Below are 22,512 nucleotides of genomic sequence, written 5' to 3' on the forward strand. Positions count from 1 at the left end.
TGGCCTATAACTATGTCATAAAATTCATAAACTGGGATCCCATTGATAGAGGCTAGAGCCATAAAAATAATAAAATACTTAACGTTTATTTCTTCCACATTTCGTTTGCCATATTGCACGAAATACAAAGACTGGATCCAAAAATCTGTTACAGGTACCAATAAAAAATATTTACATTAAACTGTTTGTATTTGTTTCTAAATTAGGTCGATAAATATGAATTAAAATACAACAAAACATAAACAAATTAATTCATAAGCGATTTAACCAGCAGAACTGCTTATTCGACATACAATGTACACTGTACAATAAATACTCATACATTTAACTTAGTTTTAGAGCATTTTTACGAGTAGACTTAAAATAACCTAAGAGTAGAGCTTATTGCAAGCATTTTGGCCATAACCTTGAAAATTTACGAGTATTTGCGAAGTATGCCTCTTCACATTGTCAAACCATTATCATTTCTTTTCATCCGTGTCAATTTTCGCCAATGCTGGTGTCATTTCTTCTGCAAAAACAATATGAATTGAGTCATTATCATTATGAATGGCTATAACGTAATTTGTCTGTCGCTCAGTAATTAACCATGATTGATTTAACAAAGTACTTACATAGAATAAATTTTAAAATAACACCAACTGTAGCAACTTGTATAATAAATATTATAATAAATCCAACATGTTGATCGATCGATGGTCGATTTGTGTACAAGTGTTTGTACACTATCTTTGGAATTTGACAGAAGGGACAAAACAAACAATGCGTGGGTAACATAAAGGTTGAAAATTGATTCGCTTACCAGGATCTGCAGTTTTATTGAAGTCAGGACTATCCCAAGGTTGCCGTTTACTGCTTCCGAATAGAACGTACACAGTGTTGGTGATGGCACTCAGAGCAGCAGTCGACAGGAACACTATACGCCATCGACTCACGTCAGTCTGTTGAGAAAAGTTTTATATTTATGATAACAACAGCATCTATTCACTCACAGTAGTCACAATTTGCTGTTAAGGTCTGGTTTTCACTGAAAAAACTAATTCGTACCAGTTTTAACACGTCAAATTCACCCGTAACAATTTCCTGCCTTTGGTATGTGTAGTGCTTTAACGACAGGGGCTGGGGATTAAGTAAACACATCTACATAAGGGTCGTTGGTCAATCAAAGTGTTATTGATGTTGGCTTAGTTACATGTTAGTGAGTGATGTGGGTGCCAAGTGCTCAAGCTAAGACCCTAAACTCTTCCGCACGTTGCATGTATAATAATAACGTTCATAACATTGCGTGGTACAAGTATTTTTCAAAATTATTGAGGAGTACAAACCGGATCATTGTTTAGTATGAGAGCAGTAATAATGGGTGTTAGAATGCTGCCAGTGTTTGCTGAGAAGTTGGTCAGAGACAACAACACGCCGGCGAAGTTTGGGGATATGTCCAGATGACTCATCTGAAAAACAAAACACTTCTTTAATAGCTCCTGTTTAATCTTTTAGATCTCAATAGTTTTTTTTTGTTTTCGCCATAATTCCATGTAAGTACATAGGTATAAGAAAAGTGTACTTTTTTAAATAAATGCTCAAAAGGTAGGTACTATCGTACTGCAGAAAAAAAACACACACAATATATTGTATAGGTAAACATGAAAATAATTATGAGAGCCATTTTATTAAATTTAGATTGGAATCTTCACTTGTGAATTGATTCCATTTATCACTCGTTCCATTTGACTCTTTCTTTTCACTTATTCGATCAAAGTGTGTATAATGGACATTCTTTTGTTTCTCGGAAGCTCGTCTATCTTGTTACGTCACTTTGATGGAGTGTCGGATGGTGTATGAATGTATGAAACTACCCTCTATGTCATTTAGTACGCGATCAATCAAAATACTGCTAAAACCTCACCCTTGTACTATTCCGCCCTATTTTAGTAACTGTTATGTAATTAAACCGTAATAGAAAAATTGTTTAGGTACGTATTCTTGCCAAATACTCTGCGACTATGAATGTTAATAATAATAATCATATACTTTTTTATACCACGTCAGTGGCAAACAAGCATACTAGCACAATCGAATTAGGAATAACCTCGAAATCTCTAGAACAGTCCTGAAATTTGGTATGCACGTTAATTAAAGATCTATTTTTAATGGCCACACTATGTATTTGACATAAATAATGTATCCTTCGAATTTGGCAAAAAATAATAAAATTTTCCGCTTACCATAAACCCAGCAGCATTGAAGCCAGATAAAGTTAAAGCGATGACGAGGACAACAACGGCCGTGATCTTATTCTCTGGACCCAGAAATGATAGCACGATAAGTGATGCTGACATACCGAAAAACGCTAAAACGAAGAGAAAAAAACATCATTATCATCATAAAATCTTAGGCTAAAAAAGAGATGCTTAACATTTAACCGGTAGCAGGCTGCTTTCATACAAAAGTTCCCTGCAATCTTGACCAAATTCTCGATCTATTTAGTAATGTCTCCAGTTCGGGTGTCCTTCGACATCCCTAACAACTTTTGCCCTAAAATCACATACCCTAACCGTTTTGTCCTAATGGGCATTTAAGATAACGATTAATTTAATTTATCAAAACAGTTACTAAACTTGCCATAGTGTAATTTTACTCGTAGCCCTAATATTCATTTATCCCAGGCATTATTACTATAGCCGGAGAGGTAGCCACGTAAATAGGTATGCAATTTATAGAGCAACGAAATCCCTCTAGTTAGTGTGCCATACTATCATTATTAATTAATCCGGGCGCCTGGCAGCTGTTCAGCGGTGGGTGCGGGAGTGGATGGGCAACAAAGGGGTTGTAAAATCAATTGAAGGTGTGCAATTTATAGAGCTCTGAGTTTGATGTGGTATGATAGCTAATTATGTATTTAATTCGAATATAACACTGCCAGGCGTTTTAATTGGGGGGAAAGTAGTGCCAGGTGACGTACAAGGTGCGGTATAAAGTGCCGAAGTTGTCTCATTTGTCTGGGCCTTTACTTTTTCATTAGAGTGGACCTTCAAAATCGTGTGTGCAAAAATACAGGCGCAAATATTCAGTCGATCACCCCGCCAGGCGACGACAAAGAGCAACTGGCTCTAACTAAGTTGAGCATTACACATATTTACGAGTAAGGTACAAGTAAAGCATTATGTGTGATTGCCAATTCATATGTATTACAAATTAAAGATATCTTATTGATACGGTTTTAACACCCCCTGGCACTGATTAAAATAACCGACTTAATTTCACATTTAATCTCAAAACATTTTTGTAGTAGAAGCGCTGCGAGACTTGCCCCTTTTTACATGTAATGTTTTTGATGGGATCTCATCTCTTTTTGTAGGCAGTCCTACCCATACTATGTATACACATATCATAACTAAACACATCTTCATTCATACTCACATCGTACATTACCTACTTTACCTACTACAGTGAAACCTGGTTAAGTGGGACCTGGATAAGTGAGAAACCTCTATAGCTGGGACTCATGGTGCGGTCCCGACACTTTAGCAATAAATTACCTCTGTTAGTGAGAAAAAACGAACCTCTATAATTGGGATTAGCTGTTGTGATTTTATAGTCACATTTACCTCTATAAGTGAGACAAAGAGTGTATTTTACCTCTTTTACTGAGACAATATTTATAAGATTACATTTTCCTAATTGTTTTTTTAGAATTGTATAGGAATTGACCTCTGTATTTGAGATAACGTCAATCTATGACCTCTCTAACTTGGACTTTATTGATCAATTTCCGTATTCTTACTAACTCTTAGTCTATGCACAAATTCCGCATTTGCTTAATTGTGTCTAAACGACTTCAAGTTTCATTTTTCATTTAGTTACTTTATGTAGTTAAAACTATCGAAACGAAAGCTGAAATTTTGATAAGTAACACAAATAAACAGATTTTCATTTAATACATTTCTAAGACGCAATGAAGTCCGTATCGAATTTAATTGAAAAAATCTATCCTTTGGAGAATCATTCAAAATAAATTCAAAGAAATATTTAAACAGACTTAAAAAATATTTAGGGACAAGGATTATTTTACCTTATTTATTTTTAAAGATAATTACAAAATACCTTATTAACCACCTCTATAACTGAAATATATCCTCTATTCTCACCTCTATTAATGGGACCCTCTGTAAATGAGACAGACATTTATTTGTACCTGGCTAACTGAGAGCCTGGGTAAGTGAAATACCTCTTTAAGTGAGACAAATCTGCTCGTCCCTTGAAGTCTCACTTATCCAGGTTTCACTGTATTTGTAGGAACTGCAACAGTAACTTTGTAATAGCATATATTTATATGGGATTACAAACTTACTTATGTAGTTCTTAGATCTTTGAAACGTGACAGATAAGTATTGCAATATTTTTAGGTTTCCTATGGCTTGTTAAGCTGAAAACTACTTATGTTTCAAATTAAGCTTGTGGGTATGCTAGAAGTACCTTAGAATTATGATGATCGTAGGTGAGTGAGTGAGTTTGTCAGTGTCGAAACTAAGGAACTTTGACGTACAATAATTCTTAAACTATAAGTTCAGATTTAATGTTTAAAGAATATATCTAAAGCATGTTAAGCCCAATATTTCACTGAAAATTCAGGGTTCTAGCTTCAGCCAGCACAAAATTACAGGACGTCGAAAATGGCCTGATCGCTTCAAGAAAAGGATGGTACGGCCGGCCGTGCCTCTTTGTTTTGCTCTAACTTTCGTTGCTCTATAAATTGCAAACCTATTTTGGTACTTTTTCGCGAATCTTGTACATCACCTGGCACTACTTTTCCCCCAATTAAAACGCCTGGCATTTTTATATTTGAATTAAATATATAATTAGCTATTATACCACACCAAAATCAGAGCTCTATAAATTGCACACCTTCAATTGATTTTACAACCCCTTTGTTGCCCATCCACTCCCTCACCCACCGCTAAACAGCTGCCAGGCGCCCGGATTAATTAATAATGATAGTATGGCATAATAACTAGAATGATTTAGTTGCTCTATAAATTGCATACATATTTACGTGACTAGCTCTTAGACCACTAATTTTCTTTACCATAACATTGGTTTCCATAAAAACTTTTGTCCTACACTATTATACCATAAACTAGAGTCAGACCAAGAAAAGTCTGCAGCGGATTTGATAGCCCACGCAGTGCAAGTGTTATTTACACGTCATAATTTCATAGAAGTTTGACGTTTATAATAACACTGGCACTGCGAGGGCTGTCAAATCCGCTGCAGACTTTTCTTGGTCTGACTCTAGTATTGTTCTAATTGATGGTATAGCCATAATGTTCAATAGATATAATGATTATTTGCCGTATAATAGATTAGTCTTTTCTTCCCGTGCACGTTTCATAATTTTCATAAAACATGTTTTAAATTTGAACCATATTCAAAATTCGTATTTGATTCTTCCTTGTGCTATAATTCGTGTCTATTGTTCCTTATTTCACACCAATCTTTAAAAAAATGCGTGTGTTCTCAGATTCTAAGATTGATGATAAGATTTGGTAAGTTTAAACGCTCGAGGCGGAAGGGGCGGGCGCTTTTGTAAAATGATAATGTTCATGATTTGTGGGCACCTGGGGAGCGGACGAGCCTGAGGAGCTACCGCGAAAACCGAAATTCGCAAATTACGGGGATCTTTCTCTTTTACTCCAATGAAGGCGTAATTAGAGTGACAGAGAAAGATCCCCGCAATTTGAGAATTTCGGTTTTCGCTGTAGCCCCTCTGATAGCCACAAAGAGCGGATAAGGCTAAGGATTTCTAATTAATTTAATGACAATCATTTTTAAATTAGTATAATTTTCATTGGTAGGAATAAAATATTGGGGTTTGGATGAAATAAAGAGAAAAAAATTATATAAATGAGACGAAGACACGAGGCTGGATATGGTGGGTCCAAATTTTAGGGAGGGTACATATAACTTCGAGGAAATAATAAGGACCACCCTACTTTATATATCTTCTTTTTATTTATAATCTTATAAACCTATTACTTTTTATCTACCATTGGAGCGGTTAAAGGTTGAGTCAGTATAGGTCATATCAACGACCAATTTGAAATCATTTTTTGTTGGAATATCCTTCGTCCTTTTTTTTAATTAAATATTTTATTATATTGTATTCAACATGACGAAGGTCAAATAGCATCTGGTCAGGCTATAGATTTGTTAAAGTTGTTTTTGTTAAAGTTTTGTGTTAAAAGCCTTTAAAGTTTAAATCAAGAAATGATGCTTGTTAGGGCTACAATGTAAGAAATTAAATGAAGTTCTATAGTGCGCTATCAAAGTTTCTAATGTCAGTTGCAATAAACTTCGACACAACTCCCATAAGGCCTTTATAGGGAAAAAACTTGTCTTTTATCTAATCTAAGCGTCAAATGGCATTAGAAACTTAAACTTTACTTTGCCATAAATGCGATTCTCACTCCCAGTGTTGTGATTATAACGGCTTTTATTTATTAGGATACTTACATATAGAATTGAATATCTTCCTGCAAACTCCGACAGAGAGAATTTTTCTGTTGTATATTTCTTCACAAACTGCAGATGATGCTACTGAGCCGATCCACATTCCAATGTATGGAAGAGCAGACAGAGATGCACTCTGAAAATATAATAAGTACATAATTAATACTTATAGTTTAATTCTCTCTCGTCTCGTCTCAGTTTATTACTATTGTTGGCGACTGGCTGGCGCGCGACCTCCTTCGAACATATATTATTTGTAAAACCTTTTGATTTATAATTGTCAGGTCAGTCTGCCTGTCACCGTGATAATATCAACATCTTTGTGCTTTGTTTATTAATTAAAATAATTTATTATATAACGTGTTTCCATCATCTCATCATCCCACAATACAGTCCACTCCATTAGCTATCATTTTGGTCCATTCTCGCCGTAGTTTTACCATTTCCATCGTAATTCAGCTGTCAAATTTTTTCACGTAAGTCATTGTAAATTTTCATTTCATTGTAAAACATTGTTTACATTATTTACGTACATTTTTCACCATGGTGGAAACACGTAGTAAGACAAAGGCAGACCCGACGGCTACGGAATCCGACCGGATGCAGCGCGAACGTCGTGATCGTTCACCGCGCGGCGCCCGGCCGGATTTAGCCACGAATAACGAATGTGCTTCGGCATTGCCTGGTAGTTCGAACATACAAACAACAGGCGACATTGCAACCAGCGTGGCACAACCTAAGCCCGCTGCCGAACGCCCAAATGCTCGAACTAGCTCACTTACGCTCGCACAAGGCGATGTCAAGGCACCAACTGAAAGCGCTTCTAGTGTTCACAGTAAGCAATCACATACCGTGCGCACACAGTCAACGCGCTCTTCAGCGACCGTCCGCGCGCAGAAGCTAGCTTTTGAAGCGGACCTCATGCACCGTCAAGTGGAGCGCGAGCGCGAACTTGCTCGTCAACAAGAAGATCGCGAGCGCAAGCTCGCAAATCTCGAGTTCGAGGCGGAACAGATAGAGCTGCAAGCAAGAATCGCCGCTCTGGAAGCTTCAGATAAGTCAGCCAAATCTCGTAGTTCGTATTTTTCTGATCGAGATGCCGAAAGGCGCACTACAACTTGGGTATCTGAACAGAATGCTAACATGACTACAGCAACACATGGAAATATGCCTGGTGAGGCACCGGTTGTCACCTCGAGCGACGCTCCAGGACTTCATTTTCAGCCGGCCGCCACCGCCAACTCGGTATACTTCAACGTGCCAAATGTCAAACAAGCAACTCTTTTGAAACCTACCCAAGCCGCCTTAACTTATAACTACGACACAGTGGCACCACGACTACCAGTTTCATCTGAACATTCCTCCTCGGACCCCATTACAAAACTTTCCCAAGCGATAAACGCACTTTCACACAGGCCAAAGAAGCCCGAGCTAGTTACGTTCTCGGGCGAGATTTCACAATGGATGGCTTTTAAAAGTAGTTATGAAAGAACAAAATCCAATTTTTCAGCTGCAGAGAACTTAGACCGTTTGAACCACGCAGTCCGCGGTCAAGCGTACCAGTCCGTCGCGTCGCTCATGTGGACCTGCGGTTCGCCCGACGATATCGTGAAGGCCCTGGAGCAGACGTACGCCCGTCCGGAGCTTCTGGTCGCCCGCGAGATCGCCGACCTCCGCAACACTCCAAAGCTAAGTTCTCCTCAAGACTTAAATGGTCTAGCAAATAAATTGCGAAATTTTATTACAACGCTCACATTACTCAAACAAAATGAGTACTTGTCGTCTCCAGAGCTCCTTCGGTGCATTTTGGTAAAAATGAGTGAGCACACTAGATCTCGCTTTACAGACTACGCATCGGCTCACGCGCCAGAGCAACAAAGTCTAACAAAACTTGAATTGTTGTCACAATTTCTCTTAGCCGAGGCTGACAAACAATTAAAATATAATTTTGTTGCTGACAGTACAATTAAGGCGCCGACGCCACCAATGCATTCTAATGTACCGCGCACTAATGTTCCGAAATTCCCGTTAAAAAAGGAAACAATACATGCTACGGTATCTAGCGGGAATACATCTGAGCATTGCGCATATTGTAAACAAGGATCTCACAAGATAAAAACATGTAAGAGTTTTTTAAAGCTCACATTTGACGACAGATGGCGCTGGGTCCGAGAAACTAAAGTGTGTTACCGTTGTCTCAAGTCGAACCCACACACGTGGAACAATTGCCGCGCGAAACGTTGCGGTGTCGACGGATGCCCTAGACGTCATAACGCGCTCCTCCACGGCACAGGGACACCCGACGCCAATCTCGGCGCAGCTCCAAGCGGTCAGAGCATCTGTCTTCAAACTTCCTCTGTCAACCCTAAATGTCCTGTCAACATAAATACTGAAATCGAACCTTCCGACAAAATTGCGAATACTACTGATTGTTCAATTAATGCAACAGGATCCTCCCCATCGACTTCACGCCCACGTCCCCGCGGCTTGCTGAAAGTGGTTCCGGTCATAGTCGAGGGTCCTGACGGCGCGTTCGAGACAACAGCGATGCTAGATGACGGCAGCGTGTCATCTCTCATTGACGCCGAAGTGGCAAAACGCATCGGCGCGAAGCCAACCTGCTCGGAGCGTCTTCACATTGAAGGTGTTTGTAATATGAAAGCGGAACTTGACGTAAGTTATGTTGACTTTTATATACGCGGTCGCAACCGACCCGATCGCTACCTAATCGAACACGCGCGAGCCGTGGAACCCCTAGGGCTTCGCGCACGATATCCAGACACGATTAATATCACGGATTACGATCATCTGTCAGGTGTAGCAAACGAACTTGCACATGACGGTACTTATCCCACCGTCCTAATCGGCGCGCCTGATTGGTATATATCCATAAGTCGCGAAGTGCGGTGCGGAAAAAAGAACGACCCTGTTGCCTCCAAAACCTTATTAGGCTGGGTACTCCATGGCGCACACTCTTTGTCGTCGAAGCCTTTTGAATTTATCCATCACGTCACGGAAGATTTGGATACACTTATAAAATGCCAATACGACATCGACGCCTTGGGCATCACAAAAAAGGCCCCACGTCAGAACAGCGAGGATCAACGGGCCGTAGACATCATGGAATCATCCGCTCATCAACTTGACGATGGCCATTTTGAAGTTGGCCTGCCTTGGAAGGAGGGGCTACCGAAAATCATACCAGATAGCTACCCACAGGCACTCTCACGCTTCAAGGCCCTCGAACGACAGATGTCAAAGGACCCAGCGTTTGCAGCAGCTTTTCAACAATTTATAAACGACATAATCAGCAAGGGCTATGCCGAAGAGTGTGATTCGAAGACTTACCACCATCGACCCGCACCAAATGCCTCTTGCGTCAACCCAGATGGCTCCATTCGCTGGTACCTGCCTATCTTTGGCGTCTATCATCCTCAGAAGAAGAAGCTCAGAGCAGTCCATGACGCGGCTGCCACAACAAAAGGCGTAAGCCTCAATAGTCTGCTTCTGCAAGGTCCTGACCTATTGTCTCCCCTACTCGACATCCTGTTCCGTTTTAGAGAAGGTGCGGTAGCCTTGAATGGCGATATCAGGGAGATGTTCCCCCAGATTAAGATTACCGCAAGGGATAGGGATGCTCAACGTTTTCTCTGGCGTGACAAGAACGGCGACCTCAAGGAATACCGCATGTCTTCAATGATTTTTGGCGCAGTTTCGAGTCCTTTCATCGCCCTCTATATCAAAAACAAAAACGCGAAGAGGCACGAAGTCGACTATGCCGCCGCCTGCAAAGCAATTATTGACGACCACTATATGGACGACTACCTTGGGAGCCACACAAACGTTGCTGACGCAGCTCAACTAGCCGTCGACGTTGTCACTGTGCACAAGAATTGTGGTTTCGAGATGCGAGCGTGGACGTCTAATCATCCAGAGGCACTCTCTCTTGTCCCGAAGGAACTTCGTAGCGACGCAACTTCTGATGTTTACCTGCCTCCTAGTAGTGACGTCGGCGTCTTGGGTGTTAAATGGAACCCACGCCAAGATTTCCTAGGGTTTCGCGCCGTACCCCAGATACCAACCAGCACTTTGACAAAACGCATTCTTTTATCGAACGTCATGAAAGTTTATGACCCTCTTGGGTTATTAATGCCGGTCGTCATCTGGGGTCGCATTTTGATCCAAAGATTATGGCGCGCAGGCGTTGGCTGGGACACGGACTTACCTGAAATGTACGTAAGCGAATCTAAAGACTGGTTCGCACAGTTGCAGGTTGCGGCCAATATAAAAATCCCTCGCTGGTACATGGTCAGGTCAGACGTGTCGGACGTCCAGCTGCACGTAATCGCCGACGGTGGCGAACAAGCCTACGCCTGCGTCGCCTATTGGCGTTTCACTTACAGCGATGACTCTGTATCGGCAGCCCTCATCGGTAGTAAGGCCCGAGTCTGTCCTTTGAAACCGGTTTCCATCCCAAGATTAGAACTACAAGCCGCACTCATCGCGTCGCGTTTTGCGCAAACAATTTTGCAAGCTCACCGTTTTGAGCCCTCCGCAACCATTTTCTGGACGGACTCAACTACTGTTCTAAAGTGGATCCGGAGTGACGCTCGCGCGTTTAAACCTTTCGTGGCACACAGGTTGGGAGAGATATTGGAAACCACCAATCCATCCGATTGGAGGTGGATCCCTACCTCTCTCAACGTCGCTGACGATGCGACAAAACCAAAAAGAATTGACTTTTCCGCAACTCATCGGTGGTTCACCGGCCCACAGTTCCTTGTTGAACAGTCTTGCACTTGGCCGACCGAGCGCGTCACTGACGAGGGAGAGATCTCATCAGACCCTGAGTTAAAATCTAATCTGATGGTTCTGCTCCTCGACACCCCACTCTCGAATTCGTTACCTGACCCAACGCGTTTTAGTTCCTGGCTACGTTTACTACGTGCCACAGCCCGTCTTCTCCAGGGCGCACGCCTTTTCCGGCTTAAACTGTCTCGACCAATAGATCAAAATTCCAAACTCTACATTGACAACACCACGTCTCCCCACCAGCTTCACGCGTCAGACATGATAGAAGCGGAGAAGATGTTGGTCCGTCAAGCTCAAGCAGAGAGTTTCCCTGAAGAATTAACGAATTTACGATCTTCGAAGCCAGTGCCCAAGAATAGTCGAATTAATAAATTGGCGCCTACACTTGATGGAGAAGGCCTAATGCGACAAAACACGCGCATAAGTTCCGCACCGGGAGTGAACGACGAGATGAAATCACCCATGATTCTCGACGGCCGCCACTACATTTCACGACTCTTGATCCTCCACGAACATATCAAAGCCGCACATCAGTTTAATGAGCTCGTCCTAAATGAACTTCGGCAAAGATATTCGATCTTAAGAGCCAGAGGAACCATCCGTAGCGTAGCAAGCGCTTGCTTGAAGTGCAAGAGATGGAACACGAAACCTATCCAACCTCAAATCGGCAACTTACCACCAGAACGTCTTGATCACCACAAAAGACCTTTCACTCACGTAGGCCTTGATTATTTCGGCCCGATCCTGGTGACGTTATATCGACGGAGCGAGAAACAATATATCGCCTTATATACGTGCCTCACAACCAGAGCGCTTCACCTCGAAGTCGTGAATTCACTCACTGCAGACAGCGCTATAATGAGCCTCAGACGTTTCATTGCTCGCCGAGGATCGCCCACCACCATATTTTCCGACAACGGGACTAACTTCGTTGGCTCTTCTCGCGAACTGCGCTCCCTACATGACAACTCGGTCGTAGAGTACGCCACCAATCACAAAATCGACTGGCGCTTCATTCCACCGGCATCCCCGTTCATGGGCGGCGCATGGGAGCGACTTGTGCGGACAGTGAAAGCAGCCCTCAGATCTTGCCTAACAAATCAACCACTGAAGGAAGAGGTCTTGACAACACTCCTACTCGAGGCTGAATCGATAGTGAATTCCAGGCCACTTACATACGTCCCGTCTTCCCCAGATGCACCAGAGGCGCTAACGCCATTCCATTTTATCCTCGGCTCCTCATCAGTCGTTCCATGGACCACGTCGCTGACAGACGCAGACCTATCCCGACGATGTGACTGGCGGAGAACCCTGCGCTTAGCAGATCAGTTTTGGGCACGATGGCTACGGGAGTACCTACCGATGCTACGTACAAGGGGACCCAACAACAACTCGCTGAACCTTAGTGAGGGTGACGTGGTGCTAATCGCCGATCCTGCCCTTCCTCGTGGTTTGTGGCCACTAGGAAGGGTAGCAAAGGTCTACCTAGGACCCGACGGAGCGGTCCGCGTGGCAGACGTCCACACCAGAGGCGGCATGCTGCGCAGACCGGCCCGGAAACTTAACCTGATGGAGGCCGCGCCTCAGCCAGTAGCCACCAGTGGTTAGTGTTCCACTGGGGGTCCGGTATGTTGGCGACTGGCTGGCGCGCGACCTCCTTCGAACATATATTATTTGTAAAACCTTTTGATTTATAATTGTCAGGTCAGTCTGCCTGTCACCGTGATAATATCAACATCTTTGTGCTTTGTTTATTAATTAAAATAATTTATTATATAACGTGTTTCCATCATCTCATCATCCCACAATACAGTCCACTCCATTAGCTATCAACTATGTTGAAGGTGGTCCCTTACACGTATTGATTTTATGATAAAAAAAAGTTATATCTATGTTGTCTATCCTACTTACAGTTTTCAAAGATATTTGCAGTCCCCGCTCCAGGTACGTGGGTAAGTCCACGAAGAACAGTACAAAGTTGACGGCACTACCTATATGTGTGACGACTAGGACCCAGAATACCTTGGTTCGGAATATGTCACTCCATGGGGTACGCATTTCCTGTGGATGAAACAGAATTATTAGAATCAGATACCTACAAACAATATAGAAGAAAATACACAAGGCCAAAAAAACAACATGATGTTGAGTTTTAGAGCCACCCCACACTAGCGTCTCCCGAGCGTCGGAGTCTACTCAACTCTATGGCTGCTGCTCGACGCAATGCTGGCGCAACTGCGCAGCGACGCCATTTCCCATAGCGCTGACTAGACGCCGACGCTCAAAAGACGCTAGTGTGGGGTAAAGAAAATACTCTTTAAAACCATCGTTCTCAGGTTTCCTCCAAACGTTGCAACCCTTCAAGCTTTCTCACCTTAGATCCTCCCGCATTCAATCCTTTCTCTATGTATTTTCTTTCTTCATCTCTCATCAGTTTGTGCTCGCCTGGAGAGCTTGCCGCTGCGAGATAAAATATGGCGGCAGAAACAAAAACAAGCCCCGATATAGAATAGAATATGAGCTTCCAACCGATAGCAGTCTCTGCTAGAATACCAGACACAGGCATGGCCACTATCGTGCCAATCATTGATCCTGAAATGGAAAATAAATTAAGGATTACTTGCGCTAATTCAAATCAAGCCACAAGTATTTACATTTTTGTAAGGATCACTTGCACCATTCACTAACTGGTTAACCGGTGAAACCTAGAGTTACCACGGTTTCCAGTAAAATTTGACACTGGGTTAACGGTTTAACCGGTTAACCCCGGGTTAGTGGGATTGTGTAAGCGACGCTAAATCTTCTTTGGAAAATACTTTAAGTAGAACGTTAATCCAAGTGACGGTTTACCAGCTACCACCTACTTGTCAAATAAGTCAATCCAATTTAAAAATAAATAGTTATGCGGATATATCTCAAAAACAACGTAGCTGTATACTTGTATAACTCAAATGATTAATGTTTAAAAGCATTAAAAAACGAAAACATGTAGGTACTTGTTTTCTTTTAGTTTAAAACAAAATAGTTACCTCCATAAACCATTGCAGTATACGAAGTTCGTTCGTGAGCTGGAAGCCATCGTCCTATAAGTGTATGCGATGCGGGGAACAAGCAGGCCTGAGACAGACCCATAAGGACCCTTGATGCACACATTAGACGCCAGCCGCCCTAAAAAGTACACATGCCTTGAAAACACCGTATTTTCGTGGACAGATTTCTGATAGATTTTTATGACAGGTTACTGAGGTTTACTTTCAGTACACAGGACTTTACTTCTTGAAGCCAACATTTGATTGGCACCAGAATGCACTGCCTCATCTAAGAAAATCCTTACTCTAATCCAACTCTCGTAAAGGATTTCTAACTACACCGTCTAAAGTGTCATTCAATAGAACTTGCTAACTATGTAAACAAAAGTTACTAGTAAATTGACATTCAGTGTCAATTTTAGTATGGCGGTTTGTTTACATAGTTAGCAAGTTCTATTGAATGACACTTTAGTTGCCAAAAAAATTGTCAAAAGTACTAAATACTAGCTCACCAGCTCCGCCAGTGTTGGTATCATCAAATTTATGGCAGCGTTGGCAACCATAGCTGATAGTAGTATAGGCTTTCCTCCGAAACGTTTGGAAAGCAGCCCACCTGGGATTTGCATTATGATGTATCCCCAGAAGAAAGAAGACAGGATAAGACCCTGGGTCTCCTTGTTCCAGTCGTATATCTGTAAATATTATGAACGTTAATATTATGAGCGCTGGTGGCCAAGTCCAAAAAATGAAAATAGTAGGAAATTAATCATCATCTCCCTCGCGTTGTCTCGGCATTTTGCCACGGCTCATGGAAGCCTGGGGTCCGCTTGGCAACTAATCCCAGTAATTGGTGCGGCGTTTTTACGAAAGCGACTGCCATCTGACCTTCCAACCCAGAGGTTAAACTAGGCCCGAATTGGGATTAGTCCGGTTTCCTCACGATGTTTTCCTTCACCGAAAAGCGACTGGTAAATATCAAATGATATTTCGTACATAAGTTCCGAAAAACTCATTGGTACGAGCCGGGTTCCGAACCCGCGACCTCCGCATTGCAAGTAGCACGCTCTTACCGCTAGGCCACCAGCGCTCCAGCGCAGTATGAAATTAATAGTTTTGTTTATTTAATCTTCTCTAGTAAGTTTGTTTGCTCTATATCTACAAAATATTTGTTCTACTAGAGATAAAAATGTAATTTTACATACTGTGTTTGCGTTTTCAGCCATGTCAATCATTAAATATTGCAGTCAGACTTGGAATTTCCATAAATGTTACAAGTAAATAATTGAAATGTTCGTAGTGACAGTTTTAATCAACGGCGAGTAAATTCCAAATGAAGCCAGTGCCGTTTACATTGGGAATGCTGTTGTGTACCTACATATATGATACCGTATGAAGGAGAACGAATAATGTTATAAATCGTCAGGTGACAAAGCAAAAAGTCACTAATTACTACAAAATATTTTTAAACAAAAATCAACCTTCTTTTCGTACTAATATGGTAAATTGAATTTCCTGCCAGTATATGGAATCGCCTTGCGTTGCGATACCGCAGATTGCTAGACATTTTCATTACGAAAATACTCAGCGACGATCCCACGCCGCCGGGCAATTGCGGAACTGACAGCGTCGTCGATTGGTTTCATTTATTGTGACACGGACATCCCTACTATATCCCTAATATTATTAATGCGAAATTAATTAACAAGGCATTCATAACGACTGTCGATTCCGTTGATAAAATTATGGTGGTTTCAATCAGTATTATGGGGAAATTAATGTATCTTCTTAAGTGAATTATTTTTCTGGAAACTAGGTTTTACCTTAACGTTAGAGTCGTTTCTACGACTTTTGTCAGTCATGGCTAGAATCGCCACTCCCATACTGCTCCGCGCGATAAAGAGAGCCGTCATGCAAACACACATTACGCTCATCTGGATGTGGCGAACGCCGAAGCCATGGCCTGTAGGATGTAATGGCGTTATTCATAAACGGCTGCTAACTTAATCAGTTGATGATCGTCGTTTGTCCCTATCTGTCGTTATGCCATAGAGAGGGGCAAACGATGATCATCAGCTGATCAACTCAGCAGACGTTTATGAATAACGCCGTAAGTCTTTATGTAGTTTAATTAAGTATATCAAAGAAAACCTAGGAAAAGAGAATATAAGAAAGAAGAAGAAAGAAAAAAAGTCGTGCCAGCTGCATTGCTGAGTGGAGACCATTTCGGCTTCACATCTCTAATTCCACTGCTTTGTTTACCTTAGCCTTGTATTTGCTATACCTCTATGTGTTATTTGTATTGATGTGTTGTCTGAATAAATTATTTCTATTCTAGAACAGTATGCTCAGAAACATCCAAGAAGGAAGAGTATAAAGGACTGTTTTAATCGTAACCCTTTCCATCTACGTCGGGTAATTATTATTATCTGATTTCCAGGAGGTTTGGCATGCATTACTCCAATACGCTAAAAAAACAAGTAATAATATAACTTGTCAAATTGTATTTAATATTCAAGCTTAATACGAAATTTACTTATGTTATAAATAGAAGCTTCGATATTGAAGTAGGAAACCGTAAAATATTATACCTCGAAATTAAAATGTAGTATCACAATATCAAGTGATACTCGTACAAAAATTTTAGGTGTTTAATAATATGTATATTAAAGCTACTAATTGTTTTTTTTTTACACTGTATATATCTTGTTTGTAAATAAATGATTTTATTCCTAATTGTTTTAGTCTTTTTTAGGACAAAATTGCTACGTTTATGTAATAAAACTGCTATACCAATATTGCATTGCAGAGCATCTATCAGAAGATTATTTACAAGACGGAAACGCTCTGAAATTAAACAAACAGTAAAATTCTATATTGCGTACTATTTAATTGAAAACAATAAATACTTTACGTTCTATAGCCGCAGCCATTGAGTTCTTCCTAGCTCCTTTCTTGTCCACCATTGTCCCTCCACAGCATACACCAAAATGACACCAACAACACTTCAACCCATTGTAATACCTGATTCATATACTCATTTCACTAATACTCAAAAATAGACCTTACGTAGTGAGCCTCTGAGTTTAGAATCCTTCATACACCTATGTGATGTGGAAAGTATGATTGACATTAGTAAATAAACATAATTCCTATTTGTCTTTTTCTGAGCTACTATATTTAAATTGTTTGACTAGAATTTATCATATGATGCCCTGTTTGACACTGCCGACGCTGATGAAAGTAGACATATTTTACAATAGTTTCTTATATAATGTACGTATTGCAATGCAGTGATAATTTATGATAGGCATAATTCTCATCCTGTGTTATCATTTGAGATAAATATTGACAGTACCTTTGGTTATAAAATAAAACTGTGACCTACATAACTTGTCTAATTGAAAAGTGCGAACGAGAATCAATAAATTTTAGGTCCTCAAAGCTCGGTCCCGCTGCGTATCTCATCTCGCTTTCTCATATAAAAAACCCTCCGACCTTATTTAAAGTAGACATCAATGTACAATACGTACAAATAAAACACATTTCAGTGACAACAATCGAGGACAACAATGACAAATATTGAATTCGCTGTCTTGCTCCAATGTTTGCGTGCTATGTAGGCCAAATCTAGAGCAGAAGGGCCTATCGTGAACCTCGGTTGACGTTTGGCCTCTTTGTCGCACTTGTAAATTCGTACGTAAGTGTGACACGGAGGCAACACGTTGAATGTGGTTCGCGGTAGGCCCTCAGATCATTGGGGACTTTCCTATACTGCGCGTTTCAGTTCGTTTTAAGTAATTTAGATTTTTAATTAAAATAATTATATATTTCTTTAACATTGACAATAGAATCCTATGAATGTTGTTTTCAATTGACCTGATGACAGTAACAAAGAATCATGAAAATAATTATTTCAAAGAAACATATACATATATTAATATGGTTCTAAAAAATGGACCAATCTCAGTATAAATGTCGGAGGCAGATCGTAAAATCGGCCATATCGAGATATTCCTAGGCATACCATGAAACGCCGCCATTTCATGATCTGACCAGCGACTACTAGCCATATCGTTCAAACATCAACGTTTGACGATTTGCCTAGCGACGTTTAGGCATATCAAATAAGTAGGGTGTGATATTCCTAGGCATATCATGAAACGCCGGCATTTCATGATCTGCCTAGCGCGACCATCAGCCATATCGTGCAAACTCAAGGGGTGATATTCCTAGGCAGATCATGAAACGCCGGCATTTCATGATCTGCCTAGCGACGACCAGCCATATCGTGCAAACCTCAAGGGGTGATATTCCTAGGCAGATCATGAAACGCCGGCATTTCATGATCTGCCTAGCGACGACCAGCCATATCGTGCAAACCTCAAGGGGTGATATTCCTAGGCAGATCATGAAACGCCGGCATTTCATGATCTGCTTAGCGCGACCACCAGCCATATCGTGCAGACTTCAATGGGTGATATTCCTAGGCAGATCATGAAACGCCGGCATTTCATGATCTGCCTTGCGACGACCAGCCATATCGTGCAAACCTCAAGGGGTGATATTCCTAGGCAGATCATGAAACGCCGGCATTTCATGATCTGCCTAGCGCGACCATCAGCCATATCGTACAAACCTTAATGGGTGATATTCCTAGGCAGATCATGAAACGCCGGCATTTCATGATCTGCCTGGCGACCACCAGCCATATCGTGCAAACCTCAAGGGGTGATATTCCTAGGCAGATCATGAAACGCCGGCATTTCATGATCTGCCTAGCGCGACCACCAGCTATATCGTGCAAACCTATATGGGTGATATTCCTAGGCAGATCATGAAACGCCGGCATTTCATGATCTGCCTAGCGACCACCAGCCATATCGTGCAAACCTCAAGGGGTGATATTCCTAGGCAGATCATGAAACGCCGGCATTTCATGATCTGCCTAGCGCGACCGTCAGCCATATCGTGCAAACCTCAATGGGTGATATTCCTAGGCAGATCATGAAACGCCGGCATTTCATGATCTGCCTAGCGACCACCAGCCCTATCGAGCAAACCTCAAGGCTCAAAAGGAACGTAAACTTGTATTAAAAGGTACGATCTGGCAACACTGGACTCGGACGCAGCGCCATATAGAATGCAGCGCCACCAGTGGCAAAAAATGCAATTATTTTACAATGCGATAGGTATGAATGAAGCTAGGAATTCGACGAATACATTGCTCCCATCGATCTGCCGAATCTTTTATAAGACAGATCGTGATATGCCTGAGTTAATTTTAGTCAGATCATGGAATGGCGGCGTTTCATGATATGCCTAGGATTATCTCATCAATTACTTTACGATGCGCCTGGTATGAAGCTAGGAATATCAACGAATACATTGGTCTGACCGATCTGCCGCCTCTTTTATAAGGCAGATCGTGATACGCCTGGGTTAATCTTAGTCAGATCATGAAATGGCGGCGTTTCATGATATGCCTAGGAATATCTCGATATGCCCGATTTTACGATCTGCCGCCGACATAAACATTAGGATGATTAATATATTCAATAAAATAAAAGTGCAAAATTCTCCAATCAGCCATTTTGACTGAAACGCCAATCAGAAGCGAGCTAAGAAGTGACGTCATCAATCCTCATTGACCGTAATCCATACATCCTCACCAAAGAGTTTGGAGGTTCAAAAAAATATTATTTCGCCACTAAACATTTATTACGTCCAAAAAATATTATTACACGATGTAAAGTAAATCCCATCAAAAACATTACATGTAAAAAGGTGCAAGTCTCGCAACGCTTTTACTACAAAAAAGTTTTGAGATGTAATGTGAAACCAAGTCGGTTATTTTAATCAGTGCCAGGGGGTGTTAAAACCGTATCAATAAGATATCTTTAATTTGTAATACGTATAATGACTTGGCCATCGCACGGCTGCATAATGACAAAAGGATCATCGTCACCTATTAAAAATAATTCTAAATGAACATAACGCTAGCGCTAATTGCAGTTTGAGCATTACACATATTTACGAGTACGGTACGAGTAAAGCATTATGTGCGATTGCCAAGTCATTATATGTATTACAAATTAAAGATATCTTATTGATACGGTTTTAACACCCCCTGGCACTGATTAAAATAACCGACTTGGTTTCACATTACATCTCAAAACTTTTTTGTAGTAAAAGCGTTGCGAGACTTGCACCTTTTTACATGTAATGTTTTTGATGGGATCTCATCTCTTTTTGTAGACAGTCCTTCTTTTCGGGTACTCATACCCATACTATGTATACACATATCATAACTAAACATATCTTCATTCATACTCACATCGTACATTGTAGTGTACCTTTACTTTACCTACTATTTGTAGGAACTGCAACAGTAACTTTGTAATATCATATATTTATATGGGATTACAAACTTACTTATGCAGTTCTTAGATCTTTAAAACGTGACTGATATTGCAATATTTTTAGGTTTACCCTTTATGTGGCCATTAAACCCTAACTCTGTACCAAATTTCAGCTCTCTGAGTTTATGGGAAGTACTAATTCTATTCTGATGATCATGAGTGAATGAATGAGTGTCATAAATGCGAAACTTTGCTTTCGCTTAACTTCGGAACTAAATGACCTACAGACTTGAAATTTTGGATTTTAAGTATGTGATTATAGCTTACTGGATGACGAAAATTTCTGCGTTCTGGTCTTATCCAGAGGTTCTCAAATAGGGGCCTGAAAATGCGGCGAAATGGGTCCAGTAAAGGATAGTACGGCAGTGTTTGCTTCGCGCTCGACTTGGCGGGGGCACTGCCGTGCCCCCAGATATTTATTTGTAATTAAATAAATCAAATGCTAAATAATACGATATTTCACCAAAAAAGTTTTTTAATTATTTGGCTGAATGGAACTATCATTGCCATGTTGGCTGTCGGAACCAGAAAAAATGAAAAATTAAAAAGTAAAACCGGCGCTCGGTGATTTCACTCAGAATTTGCATGTATCTAAATAATTTATCTTAGTTATTGTGATTAATGTTTGTAATGTATTTATCATCCCTAATTATAATATATGGTGCTGAATTAACAATATCATTCGGATTCAAGGGAAAATTCGTAACTGTAAGTATGTAAACAATGTCTATCACCAACTAATTTATGACGTCACAAAAGGCGTGCGAGGCGTTTTCGCGCGAGTTTTAAACTAGCTATAAAAAATGCAATTATTTATGTTAAATCTTATGAGTATAGCTGAAATATTGTGTTTTTCGGAACCAGTACAAGTGTCCCTTCAATAATAAAAGGCATTTCAAAATTTGTCATCAGGCCAATTCCTTTACTTAACTTTTATTTTCTACTTTTTACTAGTTAAGTGTAATAGCTTAGGTTAATAGAGTGTGTAGGTACGAGTAGAGTCCTTTGCATTATCACACCTTTTCGCAGAAATATATTTACAAAGTTTGTTGAAATAAATTTAGTGCGAGTAATTTTGTGGACAGCACCCAGTTTTAAACTACTTACTAAGTACGTTAAACAATAAAATAGAGCCCGTGGAGTCAACTGTGATTAATAACCGTGTAGTGAACGGTTTTCAATTACCTTGTGTTTAGGAGATAATCATTTTTATCGGTTTTAGGTATACGGTGTTTGAGCCAGAAACAATAGAAAAATATTTATTTTTAAATATATAGATACCTACTAAATTATCTGAAATTATCTAATTGTCGCAATTTCTACAAGTATACTGATAGTATTATAAATAGCAAACTGATAGGAGTCTAAAAAATAGTTTTTATTTATGTGTAGGTACGAGTAAATATTATTATGGTGAATTTGTGATTGATAATGATAAGGTGCTGGTGCTACGGAGCTCCGTAAACAAAGCTAACTTTATGTCATAAAAATTAGGTATAATTAAGATTGATACCAACTAGCTCTGCTTAGAATTGTTTTTTGTTTTTTTGTTTTTGTAGCTTAAGGCAGTCAAATCGGTAGCTAGTCAAACAGGCACCTACAATATAAAAAAAAGCCATTATTTTTAACACAAAGAGGCTGACCAAATTCTTGTTAATTAATTATGTTTAACCTCGAACGCCCTTGTCAAAAATTTGCTACTGAATTAATAACCTTTCAACTGTTCATTACAATCCAAATTGACT

At 40.5% G+C, this 22,512-nt stretch overlaps 1 protein-coding gene across 1 annotated transcript; it reads right to left on the reverse strand.

Moving 5' to 3' along the window:
• Positions 1-416: 416 nt before the first annotated feature.
• On the reverse strand, positions 417-17,368 carry LOC134652826 (putative inorganic phosphate cotransporter). The gene is made up of 11 exons (XM_063508006.1): positions 17,260-17,368; positions 16,169-16,308; positions 14,861-15,040; positions 14,349-14,487; positions 13,694-13,911; positions 13,231-13,380; positions 6,511-6,643; positions 2,223-2,347; positions 1,326-1,448; positions 803-941; positions 417-511 (listed from the first exon to the last, which is right to left on the reverse strand). The coding sequence occupies exons 1-11, from the start codon at positions 17,309-17,311 to the stop codon at positions 462-464; spliced, it is 1,449 nt and encodes a 482-aa protein (XP_063364076.1). The 5' UTR covers positions 17,312-17,368; the 3' UTR covers positions 417-461.
• Between the last annotated feature and the right edge of the window lie 5,144 nt (positions 17,369-22,512).

This window comes from Cydia amplana, chromosome 12 (genome assembly GCF_948474715.1).
Source record: "Cydia amplana chromosome 12, ilCydAmpl1.1, whole genome shotgun sequence".
Lineage (NCBI taxonomy): Eukaryota > Metazoa > Arthropoda > Insecta > Lepidoptera > Tortricidae > Cydia > Cydia amplana.

Coding starts and splice junctions, on each gene's coding strand:
- LOC134652826 (XM_063508006.1), bottom strand. CDS start 17,311: ATGGTGGACAAGAAAGGAGCTAGGAAGAACTCAATGGCTGCGGCTATA. Junction 6,644..13,230: donor TGCAAATATCTTTGAAAACT/GTAAGTAGGATA, acceptor TTATATTTTCAG/AGTGCATCTCTGTCTGCTCT. Junction 942..1,325: donor TCATACTAAACAATGATCCG/GTTTGTACTCCT, acceptor TTTTCTCAACAG/ACTGACGTGAGTCGATGGCG.